The sequence below is a fragment of the Mytilus galloprovincialis genome, chromosome 8 (genome assembly GCF_965363235.1).
Source record: "Mytilus galloprovincialis chromosome 8, xbMytGall1.hap1.1, whole genome shotgun sequence".
NCBI classification, from domain to species: Eukaryota; Metazoa; Mollusca; class Bivalvia; order Mytilida; family Mytilidae; genus Mytilus; species Mytilus galloprovincialis.
Genome location: NC_134845.1, coordinates 58,662,100 through 58,675,487, shown reverse-complemented (window position 1 = coordinate 58,675,487; position 13,388 = coordinate 58,662,100). Strand labels below are relative to the sequence as shown.

General features: G+C 33.7%; 1 protein-coding gene across 1 annotated transcript; it reads left to right on the top strand.

The window, feature by feature from the left end:
- Positions 1 to 20: 20 nt before the first annotated feature.
- LOC143042284 (uncharacterized) lies at positions 21 to 13,221 on the top strand. Its single transcript, XM_076214548.1, has 8 exons — positions 21 to 1,424; positions 2,743 to 2,823; positions 3,992 to 4,270; positions 5,133 to 5,325; positions 7,905 to 8,009; positions 10,170 to 10,354; positions 11,965 to 12,220; positions 12,767 to 13,221. The coding sequence occupies exons 1-8, from the start codon at positions 81 to 83 to the stop codon at positions 13,090 to 13,092; spliced, it is 2,769 nt and encodes a 922-aa protein (XP_076070663.1). The 5' UTR covers positions 21 to 80; the 3' UTR covers positions 13,093 to 13,221.
- Positions 13,222 to 13,388: the final 167 nt, after the last annotated feature.

Genomic DNA, 13,388 nt, shown 5'->3' with positions numbered 1-13,388 from the left:
TGACGTTGACCTCTGACACAAAACGTAAACAATAGCACGTGGATACCACACGTGTTGTGATGTCTTAAGCCGGCAATTAGATGGATCTTACAAAAGATAAATTAGATAAAGTAAAGATCAAAGCAGAGGAAAGAATCACAGACTGGATTGAAAGTTGCCAAACTGCTGGAATCACTCGCCTTTATGACCAATATGGAACTGGAAATTTTAAAAGGATAGAGTATAAAAAAGATGAGACACAGAAAAAAGAAAAAAATGCAGTTCCTTCAAGATTGAGACCGTTGAAACATAAAAAGGATGTCGAAATTCAGAAGAAATCTTTCGATAATAGAACAAGAGAAATCGATCACAAGAAGAAGGATAAAGAAGACAAGAAATCTCCAAGAAAGTCCACCAAAAGTAGCAAAGGCAGGGAGGATTCTATCAGTCGGCATAACATGGATTTCCAATCAGATTCAACACGAAAATACAGAGATAGTGCATCAATTTTTAGAGAAATGAACAACAGAAGTTCGCATAATAGAAGTTCATTCAAAAGCAGTGTCTGCAGTATGGATGCTATTTCACTGATGTGTGACGAGCCTAAAGAGAATAATTTGGGTGGATTTCATCTTCAGGGAAAATTAGATAAATTTAAAGGATCCGACCTTAGTTTTCTGCAATTTACCGATACAACAAAAACGAAGATATCAAAGAAGGGCTGTTCAACAAAGATGGGTACTAAGTCCAGGTTTGATCCGCTGAAATTACCAAAGAGGTTTCAGATTGAAAAATCGAATATAAATACAATAGCAAAGGCAGAAAAAACATTTTATGAATATGACAAAAGTGAATATTTTAAACCAGGAATGAGTAAAGTTGTAGGAAATAAAGATAGACGTAAGAAAATTAAGATGCCACCCGGAACTGAATGCATATCAGAGGAAGACAGTTCAAGTTCGGAAGGAACTTTAGAATCAATGCGAATGCCAAGGGCCTCTATTCAAATTTCAACAGATATTCCATTAAAAGAACTAAATCGTACATGTACTTCACCAATAACTATACAGATATCTACAGAGACGCCGCCACCCGGTTCTATGTCTAGACCACCTTCAAGGTTATTTTCTCAAATCCCCGTGACTTTTACCATAGACACCAATTCTGTGAATGAATACGTTAAAAGATCGAATTCTCCATTTGCCAACGAACCATCAACAATAGCTGATGAAACAAGAGCACACTCATCGTTTGCATTGTGGTCTCCGACAACATCTCCTTTAGCACTGAGGCCATCGCGAAGTGAAATAAACACTCATAAACAATCGCTTAAACTTGGGCTAGCTCCATTATCGTTGGGATTGAAAAGAAACAAATCGCGTCTGAGCCGTATCAATCTATCTACGACACCTTCTTCCATCTTGCGCACGGGAAAATCCTCTACGGTAAATCTTAATGCAAATAATAAAAAGGGTACTGCAGGTGATATGTATATCCTTCATCAAAAATAGTCGTGCATCCAGAATGAGAAGGGGAAACGTTATTGTGGGTTAAACATAAAATTGACACATTTTCACTAGAATAAAAATAAAGACAGTAGTCTATGGGAGGGGAATATGGAATGCAAAATGCAAAACGTTCAAGATCTGCAAATGAAAATAAAATCGTTCCATCAACCTCGATGCAAATAGAAAAGCCAGTGTCCTGTTTTATTAAACTTATTTTTATGTTTGGGTATTAAAATAAATATATTTGCGCGCATTCACTTTACAGGTAACACAAGTGAAATAAAGAAAATTTATTTTAAATATGACTATAGTATTATATTATTTTGCGTTTTGAATTTAAAAACAAATGTTTGCAGTAATTCATGACAAATCTGTAATAGCTTAAGACATACATGTAACTTAATTGCGAATACTGCAGAGTAAATATTATTCTGTTTCATAATTTAACCGAATAGCAGAGTCCAGGCGTACTGCAAACGAACCAGATTCATTCTATTCTCATTACAACGAGTAATTTACTTTATTTTTTGTTTTTTAACATTTACTGTTTTTACATTTGTATCTGTATCTAATTCCAGGACTAAGTGCTTGTGCACAATAAAAATAGGACTGGCGCACTTGTCGCGCTCGAAAAATAGTTAAATAACGTCGCTGGGCTTCCAAAATGTCGTATATGACTTTTTTGGCTAAAAATACTTTTTGACACCAATGGTCTGGGCGGGAGGAAATCTTTGGTATTACAAAAAGGCATACAAGTAGACCAATCAAAACGTTTTAAATAAGACATATTACAAAAATTGCCAATGTCAGTTGTTTGTAAAGTTTTCTTCCAAAATGTTGTATGAAAACTTAAAATCGTTGTATAATGGCTTTGGGAATAAAATAATTATACATTTCTTTATTTCTGTGAAAATAATTTAAGTTCTCGGATAATCCAGAAATGTCAAAGTTTTTATTTCACTGCTATTCACAAAAATGTTCAAGTTCACATACGACATTTTGGAAGCATGCATTTTGTCAAAATTTTCAAAGCTTGTTTGAAATATTTTTTTCTTGAAAAATTTGTAATTTACATTTTGGAAGCCCAGCGACGATAAATACATGAATATCATTCTACCTGTATTTACTGGTGCAAATATAAGGATTTTTGCGCGAAAATGCATGTAATGGCAATGCGCGCAAATGTAGTACACCGTTGTTCTCTAATCTGGCCCATCCAGACCCTCTTGACACGTTTTCAAAATGCTCTTTTCAGTTATTGTCACGAACTGTCAGTCGCAGGTTTCCAGGCGGAGTTCCAAGTTCAACCAATGTCTCTGTTGCAGACGACAGAAAGGTAAGACTTGACTCTTATTAAAATACTGATTTTTTTTGTCAGCCAATGAAATTGCAGCCTTCAAATTATCATGGCAAAGTGTGTATTTATTCGACAACACCAGAGGATCCCAAAAAGTCGTGTCAGCTAAAATAGAACAAACTCGGCGTTGTCAGATCATTATTATAAGCAATGGAAGCTTGGACACCGGTTTTTCAATTAGATGTACCCGATATTGCATAAGAATACTAACAGTCCAATTAACGGCTCAAAGGAGTAGGTCCGGTAAGGACTCATTTTGGCCTCAAATTTCAGTTTCATCTGACGAAAGATTTTGACCACTTTTTAGACACTTAAGTGTCTATTTCACTTGATTCAATTAGTTAATGTGAAAGATTTTAACTGATTTAGTCATTAAAAACGATCCGATTCAAGCTCAAATATGAAAAATCTACAAAATATGCTGAAAAATGTCACTTTACAGATGGTTTTTGTCAAAAATGAAAGTGGCCGCATCCGTGTTCATCCACAACCTTTATATATGTTATGCATTATCATAAAATACAACTTACATTTCAATATTAAGGATGAACACGAATGCGGCCACTTTTGTTTTACACGGAAACCGTCTAAAATTTACCTAAAATGCTAGAATTTTGAAGATATCAGTAATTTAGCATGACTTAATGGTGCTACAACCCGATATATGTGCATTGTATTGTCAAAAACAGCCCATATTTATGTAGCAGAAGCATTCAACTGTCCAATAAATAACCAAAAGTTTACATTTTAACAATTTTGTAAAACTGTTATATTTTTGGGCCAAAAAGGGCTCTTACCGGACCTTCTCCTTTGTGCAGATCGGAATCATTACTTTTTCAGACCCCCTTACGAAGCTACATATATATGTACATGATAAATGTATATAATTTTAACAAGAATTTAATTTACTTCAAACGTTGGTTTACCCTTTCTTTCTCCAAATCCTGGACCTGCGCCTTTGAACTGAACCAAATAGAAATCATTTCGATTTATTTTTGAAACCACATTATACACGTTTGTTTTAAATGATGTACTAGTATTATATGTAGGAAAGCTTCTAGTGAATGAATAATGAATAGATGAACGAAGTAATTAATGAATTCGAATGAACAAGTTTTTATCCATTTATGTTGGGTTTTTTTTGTAGGCGGTTGTTTTGGAAAGGTTTCGAAGATTTACGAATAAATTTATATGTGTGTCTCGTCTTCTCAATGCTGTGAAGGCGAAAATGAAAATGCAAACAAGAGAAGAAATTAGTTCGGTAAAGAAAGAAGACGAAAAGGGCCACAAAAGTAATGTTTTGGATTTTGATGTCAGCTATTTCAGAAGTGCGACAACTTCATACGGTGGACTCTCTCATAGAGCTAGGGATGCCTTATGGAAAATGGTACATCAGCGTACAGAAAGAGATATTAGAACTCTTGAGGTAGTTATAAGGGGAAAGCACAACAGGCTCAGATTTTGTTTTCTTAAATAACTTGATATAACATGTGATATTAAAAGATACAAAGGAAAACAAATCAGAGACGAGTGCCTGTGGATAGCACAGCTCAATCATGTAAAGTTTTATTGTTGGGGTCCAGTTTTAACATTATGGGCTACCAGTGGCGGATCCAGGGGGGGGGGGGGGGGTTTGGGGTTGGAACCTCTTTTTTTGGCCGATCAATCCATTTGGATATTTGGATGGGGACATATATTTGGAACACCCCCCCATTTTATCCTGTGTTGGAAACCTCCACAATTTAAAATGGATGGATCCTCTCCTGGCTACAGACTCCAGTTTGGGATCCTTGAACTCTTTTTACAAATAATTGACAAGTAAAAATACTCGTAAGTCATTTACCATTTTATCATTCCAGTATAACTTACGGTCAAATACAATTTCTAATCGTAAGAGTGTCACTGGTTTCGCTGATAAGACTTCGGGCTCTTCTGATAGGAGTTCGAAGTAATTTAGAGTCATTACTAATTAGCGTGCAGGACACAATGCTTATTCGTCGTTTTAAACGACAGTCAATCCATTTCATTGAAGCAACTTTACAAAGAACTTAAAGCAATCATCCATAGAGTTGTCGGTTTATTTTCAACTTCAGAGTTTAAATGTTTCTTAGGTATCGTTTGCCTCTACTTTCAATAATTCTACGATTGCTTAATTTTGGAAATGTTTGAGTTTGAATGAGGCATGTATTACTGGGCATAAAAAGCATGCTTTTAAAGTAAAGTGAAATTTCTTACTGTTAAAAATCTTATGACTTATAACAGTTAATTGTTCCATGGTCTTTTATCAGGAAGTTATGGATCGTCTCCCCTTCTTTCACAAGTATCCCAAGTCGATAAAAGCAGATCTGGCCAGAATGTTATGGTATGATCGATTTGAAGACCAGAGAATTATCATAAAGCAGGGAGACATCGGAACCCGGATGTATTTTGTTGTTTCTGGGTGTGTAAGTTTGCAGACGACAGATATAGATCCGAGGAGTGGTACGTTTTAACATATATATGATGGAACTGTAAATTGTAAGGGAGCAACTGTCTTACTTAAAAAAAAAAAGTATGGTCAGTTTTTTTCTTCGCAAAGCGGGAACATTTTTTGTTGCTTTTCGACGCTATCAACCGAATTATTTTTTCCAAAATGTAGCACCACTATAAGATTTGGGAAAAATAAGGATTCAGAATATTTTTATACGCCCGTCAAAATTTTGACGGGACGTATTATGGTATACAAATGTCCGGTGTCCGTCCGTCTGTCTGTCCGGCGTAAACATGTTGCATCGTAACTTGAGAACGACTTATCCAAATTTCATGAAACTTAATACAGTTGTTTCTTATGATGGTCATATGATCTGTATACTTTTTGGTGAAAATAAGATTAAAACTTTTTGAGTAACGGCACATTGTAACTAAAACAGGGGTGTGTTTTTTTCACATGTCGCACCGTATCTCAAAAACGATTCTTGATTATGGCTTAAAAGTTTAAGCACTTCTTAGTTATATTAATCTTAATATCTGTATTCTTTTTGGTGATGATTCAAAATTTCATTTTTGAGTTATTGAGTATTTTGTAAAAAAGGGGGAGGGTTTTTTACATGTCGCGCCATATCTCAGAAACGATTTATGATTATTGCTTAAAATTTTACACATGTCTTTGTTATATTAATCTAAAGATCTGTATACTTTTTGGTGATGATTAAAAATTTCATTTTTGAGTTATTGAGTATTTTGTAAAAAAGGGGGAGTTTTTTTTTACATGTTGTGCCGTATCTCAAAAACAATTTATGATTATTGTTTAAAACTTTACACACTTCTTTGTTAAATTAATCTTAAGATCTGTTTACTTTTTGGTGATGATTCAAAATTTTATTTTGGAGAAACAGGGGAGGTTTTTTTTACATGTCGCGCCGTATCTCAAAAATAATTTATAATTATTGCTTAAAACTTTACACACTTCTTTGTTATATTAATCTAAAGATCTGTATACTTTTTGGTATTGATTCAAAATTTTATCATAGTGATATTTAGTTTTTTGTAAAAAAAAACCAGGGTGGGGGGTTTCACATATCCCGCCATGTCTCAAAAACAATATATGGTTATTGCTTAAAACTTTCTCAGAAACTATTTATGATTATTGCATAAAACGTCCACACAAGACGTAGGGCGTATCATGCGCTCATGGCGCAGCTGTTTATTTTATCATCTTTTCGACCACAATATTTTTTTTTCATCAAATAAGTTATCAGAAGGTGTTATAGGAAAAAAAACATATATCCGCTTTTAAAGTTAAATTGTTGCTTCCTAACACATGTGTTTAGGTTTTCAATTTAAGTTACACTTTTCAACTTTGATATGCAGGCTTCCAGCGCACCTTTTATCAGATAAACACACCTACATTATCATGACTTGTATTGCATTTAAGGTACACATACTAAGAGTCATCAAATATTGGATGTAGTTTTTCGAAGAACGGAACACTTTAATTTAAAAGTAAATCAAGAAAACAAGATGTACGTGTTTTCGTGCTTAGAATTCCCATTATCGTAAACCAAAGTATAAAAAAACAGGGAATACAAGGCTGACAGATCCAAAAAGCGCACACCCGCTATTTACAACTCATGACTGGCTGATTTGCTGCTGAAAAATCTTGAGCGCTTGCCAAAATATCAAGAAACCGTCTGATGATCTCAGATGACTTTTTGTATTTATGAATTTGAGCGTTCTTATACAGAATGGACATAATATCAATTTTTGATTTTTTTGCGAAGTTTCCCTTTAATGGCGTAGTTGGCCCGATTGCTGTTTCATTGGCTTACAGTCCATGTTTGCTGTTCATCACGGGCTTTTCTTTTATTCAAATCAGTCTTTAAGTAATAAAAATCTAATAAATTTTGGTACATTAAATAAAAAGGACAAATCCAGGAAATAAACACTAACTGAGCGCACGAACCGCAACAAGATTGAGATGTGCATGGTGCATCGACAGTTGAAGAGACTGCTGCTATGCTTGAAATGCAGCTTGACTCTAGTTATGCGATGCTGCATGCCATAATAGTTCCGAGAATAGTTATCGTCCTTTGGTTTTCGTTGTCATAGCCCCTAGTGTGAAAAGTCAGGCTGTATAACTTGCAAATTTTTTTCATACACTTTCCAAATTTATTTGCTGCATGATATTCTATGCATGAAATATAAAGTACTGTAAGGGGATGAAATTACATGATTAAAATTGAGTGCTGAATTTTGGTTTGGTTAAGTTAAAAAAGGTAAAAAAAAGTATCATCTGAAGCTGTCAAACTGAATTTTTAAACACCCTTTACATAGAATTGTCCATATTTTGAGTTTGAGCTGGTAGACTCTTCTATAGTTTTGATATTATATTATTTGTTTCAATATTAGTACATTGCACTGTAAAAATCTTTATGAGATAGAGCAGTTTTTTTAATTTTAATTTACTAGTATTGTCTAAAAGAAATGCACTGCGAAGTTACTGTGTTCTGTGGCCACTAACATTCATTTGGAAGGTATATTTATGATACACGGTCTCTCGCGTAATGTCTTTATTCTTTCAGGCATCAAACACGTTATTCATCTGAAAGATGTTAAATCCGGTGCTACGTTTGGAGAACTTGCTCTCATAAGAGACATGAAAAGAAACTATACGGCAGTTTGCAAAGGTAAATAACTCTTACAACAGGAATCTATCTTTTGAGGGATATATAGATAAGAACAGTCATCCTCCCTTAACCATTGGGGAGGGTAACTTTATTTTATGAATGGTAGGGATGGTCAAGATTTCGATATTTTACAAAAATAAAATTTAAATCACAGTCGTAAATTTGACTCTCTATGAATTAGCTTAATCAGGGTAGCTTTAGTATGTATACCGTATGTTGTAAAAATATAAATGTGTGAATACAGTATGCATTTTGTTAAAAAATATATAAAAGTTTGAGGTACTGTTGGTTGGGTCATATGATCATCAGTGGCGGATCCAGAAATTTTCATAAGTGGGGGCCCACTGACTGACCTAAGAGGGGGCCCGCTCCAGTCACGCTTCAGTGATTTCCTATATAAGCAACCAAATTTTTTCCCAAAAAGGGGGGCCCGGGCCCCCTGCCCCCCCCTAAATCCGCCTATGATCATCTAGACTACCTCGAAACGAATAAAAGGCATTCTGATCATGTCATTGACAGTGTTGAGTCATTTAGCTACTTTGACATTTCAAGAAATACTTTTGTCATTGTTGGACTATTTTATTAAGTTAGTATAAATAGTCCCAGGGTCATTATAATGTTTTTAAGAGGGTGTAAAATAAAAAGGGTGGTATCTGCATGGAAGAACGCGAAATAAAATTGTAAATTTTACGATGAACGAACAATTAAAAATGTCTTGCACGTTGATCTTTTAGCCGATTTCACGAAACACGATGAATAACGAACCTTTTTCACGGCTGAACGTCAACTTGATAAAAATGGCAAAACACGTTGCACGAAAATAACCCTTTACCGCCCTCTTTTAATGGTAGACCATCCATACTGCATGGTACGATTCAGTGATAATGCAAATATATACATAATGGATGTGATGCTGCTTCTGGTGTATGGTCAATTATCACTAAACATACAGGTTTTGATATGTGACTACATATATTATAAACTCAATTTATATTTCATGTTTTTTGTCAAACGTATTTCTATTTTTATGTTTGTTTATTGTCTATTGCAATTGTGTGATAAAATAAATTTTGTAAGGGTTCCTCTGAACCCAGTGTCTCGCCTACTTTTGCTGTAAATCGCAGGCTCAACAAATATGAGGAAAAAAATCAATTAAAATATATCTCTTGATACTATCTTATGATTGTAAGAAGCTTCTGTCCAAGTTTGGTAAAAATTTAGGATAGTTAATGAATCTAATAAATGTTTTGAAAACTTTAACTGCAGACTGTATGTGATGTTAACTGGAAGAAAATCTAAGTCCATTTAAAGGTAAAATACAGAAAAAAATGGAGTTATCTTTTTACAAAATTTACTTCTGAATACTATCTTATGATCATAAATAAGCTTCTGTCCAAGTTTGGTACAAACCCAGGATAGTAAGAAAGTTATTAAAATTTAAAAAAACTTTAACCACAGAGTGAATGTAATGTTTCCCCGCAGAAAAACTAAGTCCATTTAAAAGTAAAATACTGTACGGAAAAAATGGATTTATTTTTTTACAAAATTTACTTCTGGATACTATCTTATGATTATAAACAAGCTTCTGTCCAAGTTTGGTACAAACCAAGGATAGTTTAAGAAAGTTATTAAAACTTTAAAAACTTTAACCACAGAGTGAATGTAATGTTTCCCCGCAAAAAAAACTAAGTTCATTTATAAGTAAAATACGGAAAAAATGGAATTTTATATTTACAAAATTTACATCTGGATACTATCTTATGATCATAAACAAGCTTCTGTCCAAGTTTGGTAGAAATTCAGTATAGTTTAAGAAAGTTATTAAAATTTCAAAAACTTTAACCACAGAGTGAATATTTGTGGACGCCGCCGACGACGACGGAATGTAGGATCGCTTAGGATCGCTTTTTCGACTAAAGTCGAAGGCTCGACAAAAATCAATGTACTGACTATGCCTGTAATGGGTCCACTATTGGAAATAAAATATATCTCTATCTCTCTCTCTATACAATTTGATTTGTGTTTATATTTATAGAATAATAAACGAGCCTTTCTTTTACTCAATGTACACTTTGATTACTGCTTCTTGTTTAGTGACCCCCTTAAAATTATTTTTTCGTTTGTTTCGTCCCTTTCTCTCTTCTTATTTACATCTTTTAGGTGATAGCGAGTTTTTAAGTCTTAGCAAGTCCGAGTTTAATAATGTTTTACGTCACCAATATGAAGAGAACTGGCAGCAAAGAAATACATTTATCAGGAACCAACAAAGTTTCGAAGGAGCCTCCATTGACCAGATGAAGAGCGTAACAGACATGTCAGATATGAAGTCATTCCCGGACAACACAGTAAGCCCTATTACACATTCCGCTTATTTTGGTTTACCAGTTATTTGCCGTCATTGATGCAAACCAATAGTTGTGACATTTAAGCGGGGAAAATTGGACGTAGAGAACTTGAAGAACGTAGAACACCCGATCGCATTTGAACTCATTTTTGCGTAAAAAGGACAGTTCTAAATTTTAGAATAGAAAATAAATTCATTTTCACTCATTTACAATATAATAGCATAGACATATTGTATAATAAGTCTCTGTTCATAGAAAGATAAATATCAATATCAAAAGAAGATAGTGCACAATACCAATGTTTCATTTCCACAGGCATCGATTATCATAGCAATTTTACTTCTTTTTTTCAATTCTCTTTAGCTAAAATGTTATTGATTTTGACCTTCCATTTGGGTATTTCTAGCCCCACTGACTTGGGCTTATTTAACAATTATATTTGATCACATATTGATAAGACAAGTCCAGTGAAGGATTTGTATAGAAGTCCTTGGTCTAGTGTTGTTTTTTCTTAATCAAACCCGAAATTGGTCAAACAAAACTTAGTCATATTTAATGATCTGATTCAGCTTTATTCCCATTGTTCATTTCCTTTGTTGTGAAAATATCCATGATTGAAAAAATATGTTTAAATCAATATGAAGCAAAGATTGATAACATACAAAACTATCAGTTAAGCAATTACTGAGCTTCTTATAACATATATTGTGCGATTTTTTTTATATATCGCAAATATCTATCATTATATTAAACCATTGTTGTTTGTAATTTTTTTTTACTGAATTTGTTTTCATAAAACATAATGAAAATCCAATAATTTATTTTAAAAAAGATCTCCCTTTTCCCAGTTTTCTTACAGTTAAAAAGGTGAAACATGATTTACCATGGTATGATAAAACATCTTGACAAAATAAAATATAAAGATTTGGTAGATACCAAGGTAAAATTTAAAACTCACAAAAACTGACACCTCCATTGCAAAAATTGAAAAACGACGAAAACACTGCATAGAAAACTAGTTATTGAACAACAGTAACCCCACAAAAACTTGATATGAACTCAGATGCCCAAGAAAAATAAGCCAGATCCTGATCCATATGTGGCACCTGTCATGATGCTCATTTAAGTGCAAATCTGGTGATAAGTTACTTGTCATGTCCAGTGGCGGATCCAGAAATTTTCATAAATGGGGGCCCACTCCAGTCACGCTTCAATGATTCCCTCTATAAGCAACCAATTTTTTTCCCAAAAAGGGGGGGGGGGCTGGGCCACCTCCCCCCCCCTAAATCTGCCTCTGATGTCACTTAACTCCTGCTAAGACAATCTAAATAGAAATTGAAAAATGTTGATTTATATCTTTGAGGCCCCTCATGGGGTGGTCCTAGTAATCACATAATCACCATTTTTTTGCCACTATAATCACATAATCATTAAATATTTGCTTATCTTTAGTAATCAAATAATCATAAACTAAAAATACAGTCCTAGGTAATCAAATAATCATGAAATATTTAGCTTAATAATCAAATAATCATTAAAAAAACGGCCAAGTAATCACATAATCAAAAACCCCATGAGGGCCCTCATCTTTGTTGCTTGTATTTTTCCAGGTGATATTTGGAGACAAAACACAATTGACAGAAGCTGTCTACTTCATACGTAAAGGGAAATGTGACATGATAAAGAAAATATCACTGCTCAGGACTCAGTCCCCTTATCTGCGACCATCCCTTTTTTTGTCTGATAACAAGAAAGATCACTCTGAATTTCTCAACAAGCCATACGGGAAACACACAAGAATATGTAGAACAGAAAACCACATGTTGACAGTCATGTCTCTCTATCCTGGTGACTATTTTGGTGTTGGTATGTTCATTTATAACTATTACTGAGGGAGTTACCATTTGATTTTTATTTTTTTGTCCTGCATTTTTTGTGTTGTAATTTCTGTCCTGCCTTTTTATTTTTCACTTTATTCGGTCCCGTCTTTTTTATTATTTTAACCTGATTTTTTTCTCTACAAAAATTGTAATCCTACATTTTTTTTGGAAAGTGTCTCATCCTGCCTTTTTTCTTTTTTTAAACATTTCATCCTAGCCCACCCCCTTAAACATCAAATGGTTTCTCCCTTAGTACACAAAATAATATCTACTTTATAGTAAATACATACAGTCCTATCCTCTATATGTTGATTACAATTTTGGTGTTGGTATGTGAATTTAATAATACATGTATTGTACATAAAATAATAGTGAGTTTATAGAACAAAGTATATACAAACATTCCGGTCTCTAAATCCTGATGATTATTTTGGTGTTGTTATGAGAATGTATTACTATTAGTACAAACAATAAAGGTTACTTTACAGTAGATACAAACAGCCAGACACTTATCTAATTTTTCTATCTGCAGGTGAAAATCTTCAGGATACTTATATCATTACAAATGGTAAAGTAGAATGCTTGGTGATCAACTCTGCATTCTTTGCAATAAATCTAATGACGGATCAACTGGACGAGATGAAGAACAAGAATGAGGAAAAAATACCCTCTAATCAAAATCTGTATCTGAAGTTTGAAGCAAACAGGAAGTGGACGGAATATAAGAAAAGTCTTGTTGAAAATGTAGTCAGCCGAAAAAGAATCCCAAATGTTACGACAGAAGAGGATATTCCAAAGATTTTAACAATGTCACCTTCCATTCCACAGGACTTGTTGTGGAAGAATAAACCGTCTTAGTTTGGAAATTGCTTCAAATCAAGATCATGCAAAAGTTTAAGCAATGGAGCATTCCATTTTGAAGACTTGTTTTGGAGAGAAAAGAAGGTCGCAATGCATAAATGATTTTAATAAATCATTAAAACAGAAGCACTATGAATAATTTGTTATTTTTCAACAGTTACAAGTTCAAGTTACAGTTTTAAAATGGGTTATGCCATAGCTTTTGGTAAAATTTTGCATACAACTTTGGCTTGTTGAAATATTCTGATTGAATTCTTTCAAAATAGGTGAACATCTGTATGGAAAGCAAAAAA